General features: G+C 32.5%; 1 protein-coding gene across 2 annotated transcripts in view; it reads right to left on the bottom strand.

Moving 5' to 3' along the window:
- CHD1 (chromodomain helicase DNA binding protein 1) overlaps positions 1-23987 on the bottom strand; it is a 73243-nt gene that overhangs the window by 11201 nt on the left and 38055 nt on the right. The window contains exons 16-32 of one of the 2 annotated variants that reach the window (XM_041752208.1): positions 22760-22922; positions 21748-21900; positions 19247-19318; positions 18650-18799; positions 15531-15679; positions 14833-14929; positions 14624-14719; positions 12568-12744; positions 9569-9729; positions 8235-8276; positions 6861-6991; positions 5985-6123; positions 5610-5760; positions 4301-4423; positions 3271-3399; positions 2567-2830; positions 2077-2217 (exon numbers count right to left, since the gene is read on the bottom strand). In XM_041752208.1, the coding sequence (XP_041608142.1) occupies positions 2077-2217; positions 2567-2830; positions 3271-3399; positions 4301-4423; positions 5610-5760; positions 5985-6123; positions 6861-6991; positions 8235-8276; positions 9569-9729; positions 12568-12744; positions 14624-14719; positions 14833-14929; positions 15531-15679; positions 18650-18799; positions 19247-19318; positions 21748-21900; positions 22760-22922 (2338 nt within the window). The remainder of the gene's footprint in view (positions 1-2076; positions 2218-2566; positions 2831-3270; positions 3400-4300; positions 4424-5609; positions 5761-5984; positions 6124-6860; positions 6992-8234; positions 8277-9568; positions 9730-12567; positions 12745-14623; positions 14720-14832; positions 14930-15530; positions 15680-18649; positions 18800-19246; positions 19319-21747; positions 21901-22759; positions 22923-23987) is intronic. The other variant, XM_041752209.1, reaches the window with a different exon arrangement.

The following is a 23987-nucleotide window of genomic DNA, read 5'->3' as shown; positions in this document are numbered from 1 at the left end:
AGAGTAAGGGAAGCACTTCAAAAGACTTCAGTTTTCATTTCAGAAGAGCAAAAGCTCACCACCACCTCCCTATTCCCACCCAATAGAGAGGGTTAAAAAAAAAAAAATCAACAGAAAATGGATATAGAAATGCTAGATTAAGAACTTGGTCAAAAACAGAAGGTTAACCTTAAAAAGATGGGAAGGAACCCGAGATAAAAATGAAAAGTCCAGAGAAAGGTTCAAATAAGTAAGATGGAAGACAGGAACAAAAGTAACTTAATTCTGACTGTCTCCAATATTCTTAGGGATTAAAGGGATATAAAAAGCCAAAAATTAGGAGGGGGAAAAAAAAAACTGTCATAGGAACTATTAAACTCAAAGAGCATGAAAAATATTTGAAGCTGTATCAGGGCATGCCATGGAATTAAAGGAACAAATAAATGGGTTCATTGATCAACATTCTCTAGTTAGGGTACAAAAGAAATGGGACAAGAAGGTAACCTGGGCATTTATAATGGTTTCAGAGGTAAAATAAAAACATGGTTTTAGAAGTGAGAAGTTCTATCTTTCAAGTATAGTATTTATTACTAGCAATAAAACTGACAAGATGACACCCAAACGGCACAAATGATTCAGAGTCTAGAGATCCTAAAGAAGAAATGTACCCCCCCCCCTTTTTTTTAAAAGATTCTGTTTATTTTTTGAGAGTAAGCTAGCAGTCATACACTCCTGAGCACAGGGGTGGGGGTGGGAGGCACAGAGGGGAAGTGTGATGATCTGAAGCAGACTCCATGCTGAGCCCTGACAGAGGGGCTCCAGCTAATGACCCTGAGATCATGACCTGAGCCAAATCCAGAGTAAGATGCTTAACTGACTGAGCTCACCCAGGCAGCCCAAAGAGGAAAATTCTTGTATGAATGTAGATCTACATTTGTGCACATTCTAACTGCATATGTAAGACCCAGACTGTACGTTGTTCCTTTAGGTGCTACCAATAATAATGTATCTCTTATTCAAGGATAATATGTACCTGTCTTGTATCATACAGGCTTTTTCTTTAACATTGTTACTCCTTCCTGATTTTGCTCTATATCTGGATTTTTTTTAGTCCTTTATCAATCAATCTGCTGGCATGTCTATATTCAATAATAACATCCACTACAACCACTATCAATTTTTTGAGCAAAGAACTACCTGAAAACTTCCCATGTATCAACCATCTGATCATATTTAATTTCCTAACAGCAGCACTCTGGCTCTAGAGGCAGTACATTCAATTACTATACATAATTATTTCCCCACACTGCAACCTCACTATAAAGGTTTCCTCAAAATGTGTATCAAAATTAATTTCGCAGGTGAAACTATTCTGGGCTCCTGACTGTATCCAGTAAATAATTCATTTGGGAAAAGGCCAAGATAGATACTCACTGACTTTGATGAACAAAAAACATGACAGCATGTAAAACCACAGTTTTTAGACCTGTGTTACTCAAAGTGGTCTATGAACCTGTCTGTATTAGTCCAAAAGAGGGAAGAAGTACAGAAATTTTAGAAAACTTTGTATCATTTTGACAGTGCAATTTTTTATCTACTGAATCTAGTAATATAACATTGGAGCTTTACATTTTGCCTTTTTTTCCCTCTCATTTTCACTTTTCTAATGAAATGTTTAAAAAAAAAAAAGAAATGTTTTCATTTGTTTTTATTATACTTTCTAAGAATACTGGTCTATAAAAGATTGGGGGAAAAAAAGAAACTAGTCCTTCACTGTAGATAAGAAGCACTATTACATAGATAAAAGGTTCAGGATCTGAGAAGTTTAAAATTCTAAAGCTGAAGGGAAAAAAGTTTGCTCCAAGGATTCTCTAAATGCCTCTCTTTAAAGTCTTTAATTTATTAAAAAGTTTTTCAAAGTTAATTCTAATTTTAAAATAACTTTTAAAATTTAAATCTATTGCCTTTATAAATCTGAACTGTAGTACTACCCAATTCAAATACATTTCTAAATTGAAAGCTCCAAAAGATAAAATTGCCAATTAAAATAAAATGTTATATGAATTCTTATTAATAACCAGCAAGTCTACTACTTACAATGCTGAATGTCTTCTGATCTAGCTCTTCAGATTCTTCAGATATGGGAACTGGTTCACCACTTGCAGTGATATGAACTGGAGCATCTGACACTGAAGATTTCTTGGATCTTTCCTTGCTCTCAGACTTGGATTCGTTCAACTAAAGAAAAAGAGAAAATAAAAACAAAAATCCAACAAAAACAAAGGCAAAATAACACTTGCAGAAAACAATGTCTCACTTTCTATTATTGTTTGTTCTCATTTCATACTCTGTTTAATCTTCCTAGGAAACCAGAAATAATTCTACTCTGTACTATTACCCTATAGGTAAAGCATTAAAAAAAAAAAAAAAAGATTGAAACCTATTTTTCTCCTTTTCTAGATATCCACATGTATTCTTAAAGAACTTAGTTATTTAGGCTAATTTGAGCTGATAGGCAATTTATTTTCCTAAAATGTAAATAGGCTGATTGTGACACTTTCTAAGTTTTACATTATGATTTGCATACCTTTTCTTCCTTTATGTCTTTTTCTTTCTGTATAGCTTCTTTTACTTTGTTTTCTCTTTTCTCTTTAAAATCTTTTTCTTTTATATCTTTCTTATCCTCTTTTTCTTTTATCTCCCTTTTAAGTTCTCTTTTATTCTCTTTTTCTTTTGCTTCCCTCTTTTCTTCTGATTCCTTCTTTATAAAAACATCTGGCTCAGGTCTTTCTTCACTGTCTCTTTCTGTTTTAATTTTTTTATTTGGATGTTTCACAGAAGTGATCTCATCCTGAAAAGTGCAAGTATGGCCAATGTATTACTAACCAAATCTTGACAAAGACTAATTCCTTTTCTTTGCAAGACTATGGATTGCATGTATGTGGATTCAGAAAGAAATGACCCAGAATCCCATTAATAATGATACATGCAATGTTCACCTTCCTATAAAAACTAAAGTAAGCCAACCCCATTTGAAATTCAAAATAAAATTAAAGGAAACAGAATCTCATTTTAAAAAATGGCAAATGTTTGAAAAGGAAGGTCCTTTGCTCTATCCCTCTTAGTGCTATCCTGTTAGAGGAGACTATGTAATGAACTTTATAAAAAAGGAACTTCAGTACTAAAAAGTAGAATTTCAGGTCTTAGTTCAAATTTTAAATGTCACGTATACTAAAACATGCTATGTCTCTTTCTAATATAAAAGTCTGTTTTTCTAAAACACGTTCTTACCTTATCATCATCTTCATCGGACTTCTCTGAAGGCAGGGGTGAAGAATCACTCTTCATTTCTTCTTTCACTTTTATAGACTTCATTGCTTTATTCTTCTTAGCTCTTGCTTTTCTCCTCTTTGACCCTCCCTAAAAATAATTATTTTTATTCTAAACAACTCCACAGATTAAGTAAAAAAAAATTTCTTAAAATACTAAATCTAAAAAGTTAAAAGAACACATATTCCTACCCAATCCTTAGTCTAATGGTAATGAGCTACACCAATCTTAGGAAGTCAACAAGAGTGACATAACTTAATAATATTAAATCAAATGCATAGTAATATGAATAAGAGATATTAACTATAATTAATGATTCCTTTAAAAATTAGAGAAAAAATGGAAGTTGAAAGAAATAGAAGGTTTTTCAGCTTCCTAAATTAGTATTATCTTCAACTAAATTTGATCCCACCAGAGATAGCATCAGAGACATTTTTATTAAAAAAAGAAAAATATTTTTATTGGTACGTAGGTATTTATGGACGTTGTGGTTATAATGCAAATGGTGAAGGCTATTAGTGTCTAATCACCTCTCCTTTAGTGTATTTTTCCTACTTTTTTGTACCCGTCTCATAAATAAGCTCAGTGATCTTTAATGCTGTCTTTCCAAGACCACCAAATAAAATAATAGAGGCTTGAGCTCTTAAAAGTACACCACTCTAAGCAAACTGCCCCTAGTACCTATTCAAACACTAGGAAAAAAAACAAAACAAAACAGGATCCTACTTCTGAAAGATAAGACTTGCCAGTTTTAACAGGAATGCAGAGATAACTTAAAGCAAAGTATCAGCATTTGCAATTAAAGCTACCAAATTACAGAAAAATATACTTATAAGGTCATATTAGCCGCAGATATCTAGGGCTATCAGTAAACCAAATTAATCTTACTGAAAAGTAAATTGCTCTTAAGCATCTAAATCTTAACCTACTGTAAACCAAATTAATCGTACTAAAAAGTAAATTGCTCTTAAGCATCTAAATCTTAACTTACTGCACCAGAAAGTCTCTGAGCTTCTTTTTTTGCAAGATCTCTACTAAGTAATTTGATGAGGTAGTCTGCACGTGTCTGCAACTGCTTTGCTTGTGGTTTTTTATCAGGATCATCTGGAAGAATCTGAAAAGAAATTATTTTTTTCTAGTTGTCTTTAATAAATAATACGAGAAACCTATTGCCTAAAAAAAAATGCTTACTCATTTAAAGAAATAATGTAAAATTTACTGGCAAGTTACAATCGTTAAAATTTGTGGGAATAAACAACTAAGAACGCAAAATACATTTTTTTTATACCTATAACCACAGCAAAGATTTCGTTTCCCTGGAATGAGTTCTAAATAAATACACGAAAAAAAAAATCCCTCCAATCAGGTAATAATACAAAGTATGAGGTTAAAAATTTCTTTCAAATATACGTGTATTTAGCATCCAGTGTTATTAAACATCTAATATTCTTAGATTTCTTTCCTCTCTCATTTAACAGTGTATCTAACCACAAAGTATACAAAAATTCCTCAAAAACAATCTATCAGCTATTTAGGTGACCCAAAGTATGCACCATGAAGAAATTTTTACAGTGGAAATTTCAACTACTCAAGTTTGGCTTCATAACGTAGCAAATGACATAGTACCAATATCAAAAGGTTCCTCTCCTCTGTGAAGTAGCAAAATATAAAAAGATAACTTGAACGATAATAAGGCAATGTTTCCAGTGTTTTCTAGTCGAAGCAAAGAAATGATTTTAGCTACTGTGGTAGTATCAAAAGACTAAAACCCTTAAACATTGTTTGATAGTAACAAAAAAAAAAAAAAATCAAAATAGTTTTTGCTCTTGAGTAATATGACAGAATGAGAATTTTACTTTAAACCTAGTACTAGGAAGAAAAATACAACTATACCTTAATAGTAAAGACATAATTTCAGAAGTAAAGCAAAATCTCAAAGATCATTTAAATTAACCCTCTCATGAAAACCAGGAGACCGTGGTCATACAGCTAGAGCCTTGGGTTCCTATCGAGTTTCTTTCTTTTTTTTTTTTTTTTTTTTTTAAGATTTTATTTATTTATTCATGAGAGAAACAGAGAGAGAGGCAGAGACACAGGCAGAGGGAGAAGCAGGCTCCCTGTGGGGAGCCAGATGCGGGGACTCATCCCAGGACCCCGCGATCACATCCTGGGCCAAAGGCAGATGCTCAGTCGCTTAGCCACCACCCATGCATCCCAATCAAGTTTATTTCTAACATAATTTAGAAGCAAAAATCTAATTCAGTATCAGTAGTCAACAGAAACAAGAAATATATAGGTACCTTGTGTGTTAAACTGAGGTCAGGATCCATTTTAATCATTTCCCAGCTTCCATATCCATATTCGTAGATACCAATTAACAAATTGGAATCATCTTCTTTGCCCCAGTCTATATCAAAATGAGCTGCCTTTGTGTGGCATGGGATAGTATACCTGTATCAAAGTTAATAACCACTGAGAAGTTTAGAACTGCCATATTAAAAATTAATTTTGAAGAACATATGTGAATTATTGAAACTTCAAAAATACTATGTTTTATTTTCTGTTTAAAAACATTTCATTCAAACTAGTCAATGACATAATACATTTTATACCATACATACATATCCGACTTATTGAATAAAAAGTTTTTACAACGGATAAATTAAGCAACTCACTGCTTTCTTTCTTCTGGATCTGAAGGAATGGATTTGTGCAATGGTATTAATTCTTCTTCATGGGAGATGACGAGCTTGGCATTCACTTGTACTCCAGATATTCGGAACGTTGGACCCTTTACTTTTCCAAGTCTACCACCTTAATCATTTTCAAGATAAAAAAAAAAAAAGTATGAAATATGCAATTCTATAAAATACGAAGCAAGATATATTATTACTTATATTAATATGCATTACTTATTTAGCTGTATTAGTAAGTACTACTTGTTTGTATTACTGAGGAGTGGTGCTTGCTGGGAAACCTTCTACTTCACTAGAAGATTTTTTAGTACGTACTACAGTGATTATAATATAGCAGATGTGGATTCACAGAAAGCATCTCTTAGAAAGCATTTCAAAAAAAAAAAAAAGAAAGCATTTCCATAAACATTTTATCAACTGCACAAGATACATCAATCTATTAATAATGTCACCTTCTAAATAAGTATCCTAGTATATCTTTTTCAGGATTATTAAATCTTATCTAAATATTTTCATTTAGGTAGGTAAATTACGAAATAAGCTTAATGAAGTATCTATGCCCAAAGCCAGTATCACATGTATACAGTACATTTTCCCAGCCATCTATACTAAAAATACAGTAATTTCTAATGTTATCAACCAGCTACAATATACCAGAAAGACTCCCTTGCTTTCTATAATACAATTCTGTTACCCATTTCTTATTTCCCAAAAACAGTCCTGCTTTATTTTTTAAAGCATCTTTTAAGATGCGACGAATAGGTAACTGAGATGTAATACCTACATAACTTGTTAAAGTTATTTGAAACTTCCATTTACCTCTCTTTAAATCACTCTCACTTTAATTTTTATTACCTGTTCGCTCTGTTCCTGAAGAATTATCCTTTAAAGCTTTAATGCAACCATTATGCACCAATTCTCCTAGTCGTCTGAGGTCTGTTTCTGACTTATCAACTAATTCAGCATCCCGAGCAATTGCATCTAATCTGTTAATGAAATGATATAATTTTCAGTTAAACATTCAATGAACTGGTGTAATTTAAGACAGAATAAGTTTTACTCTACCTCAAGCTCTACAAGTCACTCTACATGCCGTACAAATTCTAGTTCACATAAATGGCACAAGACATATAAAAAGAAATTTTTAAAATGTTAAAATATTTGCCAGGAAAACAACTCATTTATATAAGCAAGAAAAATAAAGTAAACCAATTCATTATATAACAAATGGTATGCTTCAAACTTGAAGATCATGTAAGAATTCTATAAAAGCTTTTCAAAACCGATTAAATCTTAAATTCAAAAATGATTAAGCATTGTAATACAGATGACCCTTGAGCAACACAGGCATGAACTGGACAGGTCCAGTTACATGTGGATGTTCTTCGATAAATATAGTAATTCTAAATATTCAAAATAAAACAAAATTACTTTAAGAGGGAGTTTTGGAGAGAAAAAAATAGAATTAAGCCAATTTGAGTCTCTGTATATTCAGTGCGTATGCCACAACAAAGGACAAAGAATATTCAAATCAGCAATTATTGAAATTAATCATTAACTTAAAAACAATTTTTTCTGATAATTTCTTTTTTAATAGTTTATATAAAAAGGAACTATAATTAGGATAACTTAAGAAAACTTCCATAGTAAGGGAAAACATAACTGGTCTTTAAGTCAAAAGACTATATTAGCAGGATGCCTGGGTGGCTCAGGGAGTATCTATCTGCCTTTGACTCAGGGCATGATCCCAGGGTTCTGGGAACGAGTCCTGCATCAGGCTCCCCAGGGAGGAGCCTGCTTCCTCATCTTCCTATGTCTCTGCCTCTCTCTCTGTGTCTCTCATGAATAAATAAATAAATAAAATCTTAAAAAAAGAAAAAAAAGACTAAGTTAGCAACTGACCTTCTCTAAAGGATAAATCTGCTATTTTATGTTTGTGATGAAAAAGATCGGATAAAAGCACAATTATAAAAATGCTGAATATTTTACAGACATGTGTATTTCACAGGAAACTTCATTTGTAGGTAAAATTTTAGAGCCTAGAAAGAATTATGAATATGAAATCCTTTAAAAAAGTCTATTTGAAATCTGCTTTCTACTGACTTTGTGAATGATTTTCAAGGCAAATTTAGCAAAGTAGCTAAACTGAATAGTGGTATATATAAATAAAGCTGACAGCATGAAACACACATTCTATAATTCTATGCAATTATAGACAAATGTATTTACCTTTCCAGAGGGCCACCAAATTTCTTGTAACTCTTGATAAACCTAATAGAAAATAATTGTTTGGTTTAAATGTGGGCTTCACTATCCATTAAAAAATAGATTTATAAACATACAGAAATAAGAAAACAGTTGTTAGTGCAAAAGTTAAATGAATAAACTATGTTAAAAACAAAAATGTTAAAACGTTAAGATATACTAAGTAAAACAAGACATATTTTAACACCCAGGATGATGTTTAGAAACCAATATAAATAAAACAATAGAAGCTAAATTTTATTTTAGAAATTACTTTATTATTTTCACAAGACAAGTTCAAGGCTACCACAGGAAGTGTATCCAGAATTATCAATCAATCATACTACACCTCCTCAACATTCCAAGTATTGATAAAAGTTTACTGAATAATAGCTTTAATTCAGATGTATGGTATTATACCAACAGTGGAAAATAAAAATTTTACTTAAGAACAAAGCTACCCAAATGGTTGATGGATGAGGGGAAATATCCAGGAAAAGTAGAAGTTGAAATGTTCTTCAACTAAAGACAGAAAGTCCAGCAAATCAGGTGGTCATTAAAGTACCCTTAATAAAATCTAACAATGTATTTAGTTTTCTGGTAGAAAGAATGAGGAAGAACTTTATCGGTCAGGTCTATGATTTAAAAGAAAAGAGTTACAATGGCTTGAAAGAAACAACAGACTCTCAAAATACAACAGTGAGCAAACCTTTTTACAAATTTCATAAGCAAAAATATTACATAAACAAAAGTAGGCTGTTATCCCATTCCCCTTATTATAAATGTGTATAAAGAAACAAACATACTTTGAAAGAAAAGTAGAATTTATACTACATAACTATCTTACCTCAATTACTATTTGGACATATCAGAAATGCTTTTTAACACTGTTCTTTCAAAAAGCAAATCTCAGTGTTAAAAAACTAGAAAAATATGGAACTAAAGTATTCCCACATAAAAACAGTAATATCGGGACTCATAAATGCAGTGAGAAATTTTAATAAATAAATCTAACGTACTAAAATATATATTATTCAAAAGGGCCACTATTCTGAACCTCATTAATAAAACCAATAAATTTTAGCAGTCTAACAGACTAACAATAAATAAATAACATGCAGAGATTAGATACCAAACTCTTATTTTTCATAGCTATCATGAACACCCCAAAATAGAACCATACAATCCCTACACAATTATCATATATTTGCCTCCTCTAAAACTCTCATCTTAATCTTTGAAAATTATGGGATTTGTGTATTTTAGTTTCATCTCCTAACAAAAGCAAGTTGAAGTAAAATAGTCTTATGTCATCTTACCGCCGAATTTCTGCATCACTAAATCCTTTGATATTCTCTCGAGGAATAGTCCGTGGTCTTCCACGTTTCTTTGGCCTTTTCCTTTCTGAGATTGAGTCACTATCAGATCCAGAATATCTCCTACTTCTACTGCGCCTCCCTTCACTTCCATTAAAACTAATCTGGAATTGGAAAACAAAAATGCATCTAACCTTAGACTTACAGAAGGCTTCTACTGTAAGAGCAAAGAAAACATTACAAAAGAAAAGACTGAGAGAACTAACAAATTCAAATGTCTGGATATCAAAAAAAATTCTATAAATAAAATTTAAAAGCAATTAAAAATAAAATTAAAAACAGAGAAAAACATGGCAGGTTAATGACAAAGAGTTATTAATGGCCCTAATATCTTTAAAAACAATCTTAAAAGTCAGAAGGAAAATACAAAATTGCCTTTCTTTTTTTAAAGATTTATTGAGAGAGAGAGAGAGAGAGAGAAAATGCACGTGAGATGAAGAGAGGGAGAAAGAAAAATCTCCAAAAGATTCACCACTGAGCAAGGAGTCCGATGCTCGATCTCACAACCCCTGCCATCATGACCTGAGCAAAAACCAAGAGGTGAACACCTAACCAAGTGAGCCCACCAGGTGCCCCCAAAATTGTCCTTTTGTAACAATATGAGAAAAATTAACAAGCAATTAATCAAATAGAATAAACAAAGAATTAAACAACCTCAATGGTAAATGTCTTTTAAATGAAAATTAAAGTAACAATATTTATTTGTAACACCCATTACTTAACAGAAACATCAAAACACTTTCTGTAAGTCTCTGGAATTTTTCCAAACTCATGGTGCATTTTCTGAACTCCTAATATGCTGAGACCTAACTGAAAGTCAAAGGTAGTATTCAGTTCTTACTCATTCTAACCTCCTCCCATCCTTTCACAAGAAGTAATATGGTGCTGTGCTTACTACGTACTATAAAAGGAAATCATTATGGGGCTGGCCAGAAATAAACACTAACAAGAAACTACATACATGGTCACTTTCAGACCAAATACACATTATTTAGCTCCATTTCTGCCAATGATGTAAAAAGATGATAGGATGCCACCACGATCCTAATAACAAATCTCATCTATAAAACCCTAACTTCTCTTACACATCAAAATCATTAGGCAAGGGATCCCTGGGTGGCGCAGCGGTTTGGCGCCTGCCTTTGGCCCAGGGCACAATCCCTGGAGACCCAGGATCGAATCCCACGTCGGGCTCCCGGTGCATGGAGCCTGCTTCTCCCTCTGCCTGTGTCTCTGCCTCTCTCTCTCTCTCTCTCTGTGACTATCATAAATAAATAAAAATTAAAAAAAAAAAGCTTTAAAAACAAGATTAAAAAAATAATAAAAAAAATCATTAGGCAACCTAATAGTCTAGAATATATAAGATACAGTAGAGCTTGTAAGAAAAGACAGAACTTGAACACTGGCTCACCTGTGAAAAGCAAAAATGGTAGACAGCAAATAACATATACGCAGACAAAAGGAAGTTGGCTAGAACTTGCTAAAGGCTGAGTTTGGGTAACTATGAGAGCATAGGATCCCTGGAAATGAAAAACATGGAGAACAGAGCTTGTACCCTCTCTCAGACACTCCTCTGCAAAACAGGTGCTCATGAGTGAAGACTGGAATCAGGGCAGGAGATCAGAAAAAACTTTCCTTCCAGATACTGGCCTGGAGAAAAGGAACAGTTTTCTACTGCACTGAGAGCACCCAGAGGAAACATAATACAGTAGAAGGAAAAGAAAAAGAAAACAAAAAAACTCTACCCTGGGGGAAGGATAGCGGAAGGATGACTAAGCAATTGCCATACTTGCCTCATACTCAAAATTTAAGGAGGCACCAAAAAAGCTCAGTAATCAACACAAATAATCTTGTAACACAATGTTCTAAAAAACAAAACTTAATTCAAACAAAAAAATCTAGTATTAAAGTTTCTTTCCTTTTGCTGTAGGATCTGATGTAGCCTGGCACGGCACTGTTACCATTATTTAAAAGTCTCCTCTATGTTCTTCATTTGGGTTATAAAATAAACAGCAGTTAAGTTTTTAAAAATTCGTATCACAAAAGGTATGCTCTCTAATGATGATAGAATTGAACTGGAAATCAAAAACAAAGACACTTAGAATATCTACCAAATATTTGGAAATTAAACACGCATCATAACAACAACAACAACAACAACAAAAACAAACAAACCAACAAAAAATACCTAAGGGTCAAAGTATGTCATAAGGCAAATTAGGATATACTCTGAAATGAATGAAAATGAAAACACAACCAGGTACCAAAATTTACAAGATTCAAAAAAGGTAGTGCTTAGAGGGAAACTCATAGCATTAAATGATAGTAATATTAGAAAAGAAAGATCTTGATTCAATTGTCTTAAGCATATATCTTAAGACACTAAAAAAAAGTAGAGCAAATTAAAGCAAAGCAAAAAAAAAAAAAAAGGGTAATAATGAATACAAATCAAGGAGTTTGAAATAGAAAAATAAAGAAAACCAGGGATGATTTTTTGGGGGGATATTACTAATAACTTTATGCTCATAAATTCAATAACTTAGATAAAACAGACAAATTCCTTGAAAGAAACAAACTACCAAACTCAATCAAAAAAAGAAATATTCTGAATAGCTCTTTATTTATAAAAGAAATTAGAGTTAACTTTTTTTTTAAGAGTTAAAAATTCTAACAAAGAAAACACCAAGCCTAGATGGTTTCCCTGACAAACAGTAACAAACATTTAATGAAGAATACCTATTCTATACAAACTCTTCCCAAGAGCAGGAGTAAACACTTTCCAATTGATTTTATGAGGCAAGAATTATTAAATTAGATGAAAACATTATAAAAGAAGGAAACCATAGGAAACCATAGACCAGTATACCTTATAAACAAAGCCAATCAGTCCAAGTATAAATACCCTTACAACAACAGACCTATCTTTTAAATGAAAAGGTCACCTGTTTTGCACAGTTTCTCATTCTCGGGAGCATATAAATTTCTTCAAGTTCCTTTTGCCTTTCTTCCTCTTCTAATCGTCTTCTTTGATCTTCTGGAATTATTTCCTCCCAATTCTTTGAATTTCTTTCTGGTTCCAACTCAATGTCATCCTCATCCATATTTGAAAAGTTGGCAACCTTAAATTCCAAAATTTTAACAGAGTATTAAAGAAGAATTCATCCTTAAGTTACATTTTTGGGACAAGAAGTGACATATTCAGAATAAGGCAACAGAAGTTAAATATCCTCAGGATAATGAATATGATGACTATGGATTTGGTCAAAGTAGAATAAACCAAAAGACTTCTAAGAATGATTCTCTTTTGTCCTGCTGCTCAAGGAAATTAGTTGACAGAACAAAATAATTTATAGTAACGTGTTAAATCATCTTCTGCCAAAAATACCACACTAGTCCATTAACTACAAAGTGTTGTAGAACAACCCAATATTCTCATTTTTATAATCATAAAAAGTAGTACTAGAGCTACTGACAAGACAAAAAGAGCTCTGGGTCCTTAGGTTCCTAGCTTCTTCGTTGCTTAAAAAAGAGGATAGAAAGAGCTAACTTTTGTGAAGATTAAATAAGACAATACATTTAAAGAATTATGACGACTCTGGTACACTGAAGGGATTCATTAAAGCTAATTACAGAAACTGGATGATAAAAACCTATGCTTATCCTGTGTAAGGAATAAGACTGCAAATGGTATTCATTCTCTCATGTCTATTATTTAGTTGTTTATTTACCTTAAAGATTTATTTATTTGATAATGTATGTGTATGTGCAAGGGGGGCAGGGTAGAGGGAGAGAATCTTCAAGCAGGCTCCCTGCTGAGTGTGGAGCCCTACATGTGGCTCAACCCCTGGACCCATGAGATTATGACCTAAAATGAAACCAAGAGTCAGATGCTTCACCAACTAAGCCACACAGGAACCCCATATTTATTACTTAAATGTGATGGAAGCCCTAAAGCCAGCAGTACAGGAGTATCAACTCACTGATATAAAAGCAATCTGTATTTACTTACCTTATCAATGACATTTTTTTAAACTGCCAATTAGTCAAATTAAAACTAAATAGTATAACTTAATATAAAATTAATCACAGCATACTCAGAATAAGTACCAGTTCCAGAAACCTTAATTTTTCCTTAAGATTAAATAGTCGTCTGACTTATCTCCCTGCTTTTAATTCTTACTCCATTACACTATATCCTCCGCATTGCAGCCAAAGTGATTCATTAAAGTTACAGAAGTTTTTATTCACTGCTGTGTCCCTGTGCATGGCACACTCGAGGGGCTCAATCAACATTTGCTGGATGAACAAATGACACAAACCAAACTGTGGAAAATGGCCAGAGGAACCTGCTTCTTTATACGAAACAACTGACATACAACTTACTCCATGAAGCTGGCTGACGTATGTTGCTTTAGGACTCCTTCCAACCTTTTCGCCCTCATTTATAAGTAGTAATTAATAGGCATTCATTGCTTACATGAACTGATTAACTTGAGTTTTCTTAGGTGTGATAATGCTTAATTTAATCCTTTGTCAAAAATTGCTCCAACAAACATTAAAAGCCTTCCATCATAACTATCTACATAAGAGATAATGTTCATTAATTTACCCATATATTTGAGGATGTGCTATTTGCCAAGCACTTTTTTAGATGCTAATCAGAATAACAGCTGTCCTCATTCCACTAAATGTACCTATTCATAAATGATTTGGTCCTTTTCAAAACAAGTTGCTACTGGTTTGTCAGAATAAGGGAGAAAAATTTTCATAGACTATAGCAAATTTTAAGACAAAAATGTTAATAAATTATGTGGATTGTGCTTAAGACATGAAATGACAAAAAACATGAAATGACAAAAAAAAAATCAATCCCTTTCAATTTTAATAATTTTAAGAAAAAAAAATAAAAAGAAAGGAAAACATGAAATGACAAAAAAAATCAATCCCTTTCAATTTTAATAATTTTAAGAAAAAAAAATAAAAAGAAAGGAAATCTACCTTGAACTGGGAAAGCAATTCATCTCCTACAGTTAAAGGGCCTGGTTCATTTTCATGAGTTTCAGCTCTCTTCAAGATTTCATCTATATCCATTTCCTATAATTAGAAAAAAATCTTTAAGTATACTTTAATATATTTTGAAGTAAATATACCTTATACTTAAAAGTCTACAGAAATGGCACATTTTGAGGCAATTTTTTTTTTTTTACCTGGGGCTCTTGTTCTTCTCCTTCAGGTTCCTTAAAAAGTTCTTCAGCACCAAACTTTAAAATGGCTGATAATTCCTCTTTATTGAAAGGAGTGGAACTAAATCAAGAAAAACAAAAATGCTTAATACTAACAGTTAACAATTTAATATTTACATTGCTGTTTTATTCACTATTGATACAGTCAACTTTATATAACTAAGTTATATGACAGAGTCAGACAGGTGAATTATTAGTTCGCTTATTTTAAAAGTAAAGAACTTGAAACCTGGAAGTTAAAGGAACTTCTCCCAACTTATAAAGGAACTTATAAAACTTGAGTCGTGAATTCAGCACTGAACGTATGCCTCTGACTAGAAATTACTCTGGTGCTTTAAAAAATTTAAAAAATTACAATACTAAATATGGTGCTTCAAAGATCTATTTATAGTATGTAATACTTCAGGAGAATGATTGTAGAAGCATTCTAAAATTATTTTTTTTTAAATATTAAAGTAACTACCAGGGCACCTGGGTAGCTCAGGCAGGTAAGCAATCTGCCTCCGGCTCCGACCGTGATCCGAGGGTCCTGGGATAGAGCCCTTGTCAGGCTCTGCTCAGCAGGAAGGCTGCTTCGCCCTCTCCCTCTACTTTTCCCCCACTGCCCCTGGTTCATGTTCTCTCTCTCTCAAATAAAAAAATCTTAAAAAACAATGAACTACCTTGAGGGAGCAGAACCTGTATGTAGTACTGTCTTCCCCGTCGTGTCCATTCTCTGAATCACAAGATGATCTAAAACCATCTTCTTTTTGGCCCTTTCAAGTATATCCTCTTCAACTGATCCCTTTGTAACCAGACGATAAATATTCACCTGTGAAGATACATATGATAAAACATAAAATGTAGTAAGAAGGCTCTGTTTTGCTAATCTGAAATACCCAAATACTGTATAGAGCGGGAAGCTCATGCTACATGAAATTTTAATAGGTCAAAATAAAAATTAAAAAATATATACCAATATATATATAAAAGCTAAATTTCTTCAATTTGAAGATGATTTTGAGGTTGTCCTTGTTACATTTTGGTTACGAGATTTTATTGGCTTATTTTATTTTCTAAAAGCAATGATAGTAATTTTTAAATTATCTTTTAGCTGAGAAAAAAGGGAGAAAAAGTAGAAAATATATGATAATTTACACTAGGTTCCCTTAATTCTGATTAATGTTTCATACTCCACAGAATCATTACCCTGGGGGGATGGTTCGCCATCCCCCCAGGGTAATGATGAAACCCTGCCATAAACAATGCTTTCTAAAATAGACAAAAACTGATGTGTAGAAATTTGGCCCTATTTCTCAAGGTCAGCAGTTCCATATCAAACAGTACCACCATATAGGGATATTTTGAAAATTTTAGTTTTTGTAATTATTAATTAGGTGAGCTTACGAGCACTTATAGAGCATAGGGACCTAGGACACTAGACATTCTGCATTAAAATGGATATTGAGGCACAAAGACAAACTATCCCAAGTCTTACAAATGATTTTTTAAAACTTTTTAAATTATTTGGAATCAAATTTCGAATTCTATTTTAATGTAAACAAGAAGAGTTTTAATGAAGTTATAATATATACAATTTTTCAGCATTGCAACTATTCCATAAAGCAGATAACTGAGTATCTTTTTATTTAATCTCTGTCAAAGCTATCATTTCCAAATGTGTTTAGTATTGGTGTCACCAATAAAACTCATCTGGATTACTCATCTACACTCATTCTGTAGTCATTGCATGTAAATATTTAAAAATAGATATGAAATACCTTTGTGTCAGATTTAAAACCAAATACTAGTAAAACAGCAGGTACATGCATAATTTCACTCATGTGGAATTTGAAAAAACTAAACAAATGATGATAGAGGAAAAAAGAGAAAAAGAGAAGCCAACCAAGAAACAGCCTCTTACCTATACAGAACAAACTGATGGTTAACGAGGAGGTGGGGGAAGGAGGGGGGGTGTTAAATAGGTGATGGGGATTAAGGAGTGCATTTGTTGTCATGAGCACCAGGTGTTGTATGGAAGTGCTGAAGCACTATATTGTACACCTGAAACTAGTATTGTACTGTATGAAAACTGGAATTTAAATAAAAACTTAAAAAACAAAGAAAAACCAGCCAGGTACATGAAGCACAGGATTCTTACTATAGTACATCAATAATGAAAGAATAAAAAATGTATCTCAATAACCATTAATAAAAATATATATATATGTACATTTATATATTTTAAATTAAATGATAATGTATTAAATAAATGTATTATATTTTAAAGTATATTCATATTTATATCACATTTATTTTTTTAAGTTTTGTAACATAACAATAAGAAATCTATGTTACCATTATTTTGTGAGCTTATTCAGATATTCTTCCCAGAGGTCTACCATGTAACTTTCTATGATATCTAACTGGTTCTTCTAATATATCCTCTATTTTCTATCATCTATTAGAAAATGTGGTGCTCTTTAAGTAGTCTTTAAGTAATATAAATGGAATGTGAATCCAGCCAGGTGTTGAGGATTTCAATATAGGAAGTGTCTGTTTAGTGCAATTAACCACTATCCCCCATCTCATTCATAAAACAGGGCTCTTTTGACTATTCACATATAGATTAGGCCCAGCTCATTTGTGAGATTATCTTATTTCCTGATCATCTACTCTTTGACAGTCTACAATTTATCCTGGTATGTTATTATCCGTACTTCAAGATCTGCCTCTCTTTATAATGTGCAAATAAATGTTGTTATCTAATTTTAATACTAATTTTTACTCTCTTATGCACCAATATACCCCTGCTCTTTCCTTCCTTTGTACTTTCTATGGAGAAAGAGTCTTGCTCTTATTTCCCCAACTCTTAAATTTATTCTTTATATTCTCGTGTAGTACTATAGGTTAAAATATGTATTTTTTAAAAAGAGGCTCTTTTAAACCTAAATTGATATTAGGACATTCAAATTATTTTCAAATTCATGTATCCAATTCAAGGAAAAGGTGGTGCTAAAAATAGCTGTTGTAAAATGGGACCATTGCTATAAATACAAGCTTTCACTTAGGGGTATGCAACATTGTTCCAGAGTATAAAAAATTACAGAAATAATAATGTATTTCTGATGACAGTTTTGAGAATTATTTGGGTAAAATATCTTCTCAGTTTAAAATTATGGGCATATTTTTCAGTAGAAAATATGAAATTTTAAAAAGGTGGTAAGATGTGGTAAGTCTTTCTGTGCTACTTGTTCATATCTCCACTCTAGAGAAGTTTGAGCAGCACTATTCTAGGTAGAGTGAATTAAAATACAAAGACCAAGGCATCAGAATGATGACAGATGTTTTTTCTCAAGGCCTATTACAACAGTGCCAGATAGCTGTACAAAAACTGTAACGAGAATGGCTTTTTTTGTGTAAAAAAATCTTATAGGCAAATGGATAAAATACAGGTAAACACAAAGGTAGCAATATACTAAGCAAAATCTCTTTTAATAGTCAAAGTAAATAAAGACATTTTAAAGTTTATGTTTTGAATGAAAAACATTGGTTTTCTACAGCTATAAACAGAATATGATTTAAAGAGGGTGCATAATCCTATTTTGGCATAGTTACTTCAATTCTGCCAGACTGACAAGTGATTTTGAAAAATGAGTTCCTATGTACCTTACCTGTTAAAGAGTAACATGACTGTGTTCCGATGATATGACCAGGAGGATAAACCAAAATCACTTCCAAACACTGATGATCATAAAAAAAAAGAAACTTTAAAAGTAAAATAAATGGAAAAAAATAATACCTGTTTCTTCTGCCCAATTCGATGAGCTCTAGCCTGTGCCTGAAGATCATTTTGTGGATTCCAATCAGAATCAAATATAACAACAGTGTCAGCAGAGGCTAAATTAATTCCTAGGCCTCCAGCTCTTGTGGAAAGCAAAAAGCAGAAATCCTGTAAGGAATCATAAATAGGCTCAATTTTAAGTTCTTCTGAATTGTGACTGTAAATAATAAATAGGAGAATTTTACAATTGTTTTGAATTTTAAGGTATTTTACCAATAAAACTAAAAGGTAGTTTTAAAAAATACTAAAATACAAAAACCTTTGGCAAAACCAGGCAACAAGACTCCAAAATACAAATATACATTGGGATGATGTAGACCAAGTTTAAAAAATTCTAAATAAAATTGGGCTAATTTATCTTGAAGCAAATTAACTGTCCTATGCTGAAATAGTATTGATAGGAAAGGGTAAAATTCTTCAGATTTAACACAGAATACTGATTTTTAAATCTCATGTACAAAACAAAGTTGGCTAACAAGATTTTTTTAAATAAAAAACAAGCACATGATTAAAATAATGATTAAAATAATTTGCAATTTTAAAAAGCACTCATACCTCTGATCCTTCAGCATTAAAATGATCTAGAGCTTGTTTTCTCAGCTCCCCCTTTATTGATCCATCTAATCTCTAGAATAAAACACATTAGAATACTGCATATAACAGAATCAAATATTTAAAAATATTATAATCAATTATAGAATTAAGTTAGTAGAAAAGGCAGCATTGCTTTTGCTAAGACTGTAAGAGTAGAAGGTACTTCTTAGGCAAGAAGACCATGCCCAGCCATTCTATCTCTCAAGTTTGTGCTCTTAATTACTAAAACTATTTCCCTAGTAAATAATGGCAATGGCAATCATTCTGAGTCTCACTGTAAGAAATACATTTTAGATGTGAATGAGTACACAGCTGTGCACCCAAAGCAAGTTACATGACACAATGTATCATGATAAACTCTAATGCATTAAAATCTATTGCATTTTTTGAAAATGTTAGTACAACGCATTGATTCCCAGTTCCATTAACAGGTTACAGACCAACAACTATCAGTGTCACCTGAGAACTTGGAAATGCCAAATTTTGAGCCCCATCCCTGATCTACTGATTCAGAAACTCTGTGAAAGGGGTCCAGCAAAAGCCGCTGATTAAGTCTGAAAGTCACGGATTTGGGCACCATGGTAGGTTCTAGTCAAACAGCCTGCATTTGAGTGTCTTCAGTATTCATGGGTGCCTGGGCAAGAGATCTTGACTTTTCACCTCGTGCCTTTCTGAGGTAATGGACATGATAGTGGTACTTCCTTCAGAAAATTCAGAGGATTCAGTGAATTAACACAGTAAAACACTTAGCACAGTGTCTGACATATATTGAGTGCTTACTAAACACTAGCTGATATCCACCCTCCCAAAAAAAAAGAAATTGTGCTATTTGTTTTTCATTAAAAATCATAATTAGTATAAACTTAAAAAACTAAGCATATCATTTATTGAGGTATGATCTAAACCAAAAGAATGTTAAAAATAATTTTCTCTGGAAATTAATCTGGGAATGAGAAGGGATTAAAGCCAGAGAACCACTGATTACAAGCACTTGTTTACTATTTGTTTTGTTTGACCACATACACGTAATAGTTTATCTAAAAACAAACCAACATAAGGTTGAGGCGGGATAGAGAGGTGGAATGGAAAAACAGGGTAATAGCTAAAGGGTAGTTTCTTTTTGAGGGGATGAAAACATTCTAAAATTGATTGTGTTGATGGCAGCCCAAGTCTGTGAATATATTAAAAATTACTTAATTGTGCACTTCAAGTGGATGAATCGCATAGGATGGAAATTACATCTCAATAAAGTTGTTAAGGAAATCAAACAATGATACTTTTTCCTAGCTTGAATGACTATATATTTCTCAATCATGTTCATAGCACCAAAAACCTGTCCTTCAAAGCAAACATTAATTACCACAGCTGTAACGTTCTACTTATTTGTAATTATCTGCTTAATGTCTATCTTCCAGATTAGGATATAAGCTCCAACAGAGCAGGGATTATATTTGCTGAGGTTCATCATTATAATTCTGCTTCTATTTTACTGCCTGCACTAAATATGTATCATTTACTAGTTATGGGAGTGTTTACTAGGTTCTAAGCACTGTTCATGGAAGGATTAAATATGGATTAAATAAATTATTAGAAAGTACTGAGACTAGCACCTGACTCTAAACATCACTCATTCCTATTAGCTTTAATTACACTGAATGGATTTCAAAATAAATACTGAATAGATGGAATATATACCATTTTGGTTGTTAGTACCTTCGTTAGAGTAGTCTACAGTTTTATTCAAGCAAACTGTGTATCAGAATAATTATGAGAATATTATTCTTCAGAATCTGTAAGTCCTGGTAACATTCACAAGGAATGCTCTTTCTCTTCCTCAAACTAAAGCCTAATACATAAGGCTGCCCATTTAGATTTGAGCACAGAAGAGGAATATATAATTAAAACAGAAATCAGAGAAAAGGAAAAACTGCTTTGCTGCTAAAATGCAAGGTCAAGAAGAAACAAATAATGCCAAACAGAATTTTTAATTTTTTAGAGAGGAAGATGGGGAGGAGGAGAGGAAGAAAGACAATCTTCAGCAGGCTCCACACCCAGTGCAGAGCCTGATGCAGAGCCAATCTCACAACCACAAGATGACCTCAGCCAAAATCAAGAGTCAGGCGCTAAACTGACTGAACTAATAGGCACCCCACGAATAATTTTTTAAAAGATTTATTTGAGAGAGGGAGACCGAGAGAGAACACGGTGGGGGGGAGGGCAGAGGGAGAGAAAAATCTCAAGGAGACTCCCCACTCAGACCCTGAGATCATGACCTAAGCCAAAATCAAGAGCTAGACGCTTAACCAACTGAGCCCTCAGGAGCCCCCACAAATAGAAATTTTTAAAACAAATATATTATCTTAAGAATAAGTTTATATAGAAATCTATACACAGTTAATTTTATAGAACACCTTCAAGAATCAAATGAAATTTAAGTCAAAAACAAAAAACGAAATGCTTACTTGAAAGGGGAATTGACGGTATTTCAAATATTCTGCAAGTATATCTAACATCCGCACCATTTGGGAAAAAATAAGAACTCTATTGCCTCGTTCTCTTAGGCGAATTAACAGTTTGTCAAGAAGAATCAATTTTCCGCTACTACGGATTAAGTGCTAGGAAACAATAAATTACAACTGTTACAGCATGTAAAAAGAATCAATCAAATGAAACAAATGCTCCACTTAACAGTTCACCTTTAATTATTTAAAACTGAAATACTATATTTTTATAATATTGGAAAATAGTTTATTTCAGTTGTGAAAGTTTCCTAGGACCCTTCCAGGATCATTTTGATCTACGACAAGCTAAAATTTCCATTGCATTTAGCACCTAGGCTCTCGTCACGTTTAGGGGGCAACGGGGTCAGTTTTACTTTATTTGCTAGTTATTACACTACTTCTCCAAAAATCTTAGCTGAAAAACAATACACTAAAAGCAGCAGCAACTAAGCAACTAAAGGTTTTAAAACAGTTAAGAAAATGTTTTAATTTATACCTATCAGTCACTGAACCTACAACTATAAAGCAGTACTGTGGCTGGATGGCAGCTGTGCCTTCTTCACACTTCTCATTTGTCTTCCAGAAGTGATAAAAAGGGTAAAATCTGAGGTCAAGATATTTTTCTCAAGATTACCATTTGCCATATCACAAATTCAGCATATTCACTGACATGAATTCTTGTCAATTAAGAATATACAAAGGGATTTCTGCTGGATAAATATCTTAGTAGTCCCTTCAAATCCATTTTTAGAAAAATTATTAAAATAATTAATTGGATAAAATTATAATTTTGAAGGCTTTCTTATAAAGACTTAAAAAAAAAAAAAAAAAAACCAACACCGCTAATTATACCATAACCAAAGAGAATTCCTAACCAGTATATTAAAGCCATGTGCCATTTTCAGTTATAACTGAAATAAGCATTTCTAGAATTTCATTTTACCATAAGGTAACAATATTTTAAAATCCTTACTTGTAAGGCCTCCTGTTTATTATAGAATTCATTATTATCTGGTGGTTTAATGAGGTAGCAATGGTTACAACATTTCTTTAGCTCCATCATAATGTTCAAAAAGCCTGAGGTACTGCCCTTGGAACCTTTGCTGAGGGCTTTATAATTCCTAGTTAATATCCATCTGTTTAAAGAAAAAGAAAAAAAAAAAAACACAAAAATGAGGCTTAGCAGAGTATTTATCAGAATAAATTCTAAAACCATAAAAAAACAATTAAGCACCAAAGCAAAACTGCACTATTATGATGTTCACAACTGGATATACAGTGGACCAAACCTTATTCATAAGATTGATGAAGTTCTTTCATAACATTAATGAGAACACAACAAATAACCTATTATCTGTGCAATACACAATAAAAAGGCTTAATGTAACACAGTGAATACCATGTATTAATCCTTCCCCGCACCCGCCAAAGTTACTTCAAAAATTACCAACTGTTATCTATATTAACCTTCCTACAAATTTTATTAGATTAGGAAACCAAAACCCAATTTCTTAAAGACCTACAAGAAATCTCATAAACATACCTGGTTTACTCACAATGCCTTCTCTAAATTACAATAACACGATACATATTCAACTTGTAGAAAATTTTGAGTGGTTATTTTATTACTCTAAAATACTTAATAACTATGTAACATTTCCCCTCATCATAATGTACTTTGTCTTCTACCACCTTTAATTTTCTTCTTTTTTATGAGGAAGTCTTCGAGGGATTTGAAACAATTTCACCTCTAATTTGCCTCAAAATGATAGGAGGTGGGGGAAATGGGAACGGTTAGAGATAAAATAAGACTGGCTATGAGTTGAAAACAATGCTGAGTGTTGGGACTTTATTATATGACCCTCTTTTTTGTATATGTTTGAAATTTTCCACAATACAAACCTAAAATTTATGCAATAAATATATTTCTTTCAATGTATGGCACCTATAGACTTTACCATGAAATAAATTTCTGAGAATCTAAGTGCATGTAGCAGTGTTTTTTATGCAACTAAATGTTTAAAAAGACATTAGGACAAATACTCCCTTTTAATTCTTTGAAGTACTACTGCACAGATTTTACATATATAAATTATCTAAAGTATGATTAATATTCAATGGGGAAGTCAAAATTTTTGTTTCTTTTTCTGGCCTCTGTCAATTAAGTAATTATCATAATTACAAAATAATGCCTTAGTATT

The sequence above is a fragment of the Vulpes lagopus genome, chromosome 4 (genome assembly GCF_018345385.1).
Source record: "Vulpes lagopus strain Blue_001 chromosome 4, ASM1834538v1, whole genome shotgun sequence".
NCBI classification, from domain to species: Eukaryota; Metazoa; Chordata; class Mammalia; order Carnivora; family Canidae; genus Vulpes; species Vulpes lagopus.
The sequence above is the reverse complement of the archived record's forward strand: the minus strand, read 5'-3'. Positions and strand labels throughout refer to the sequence as shown.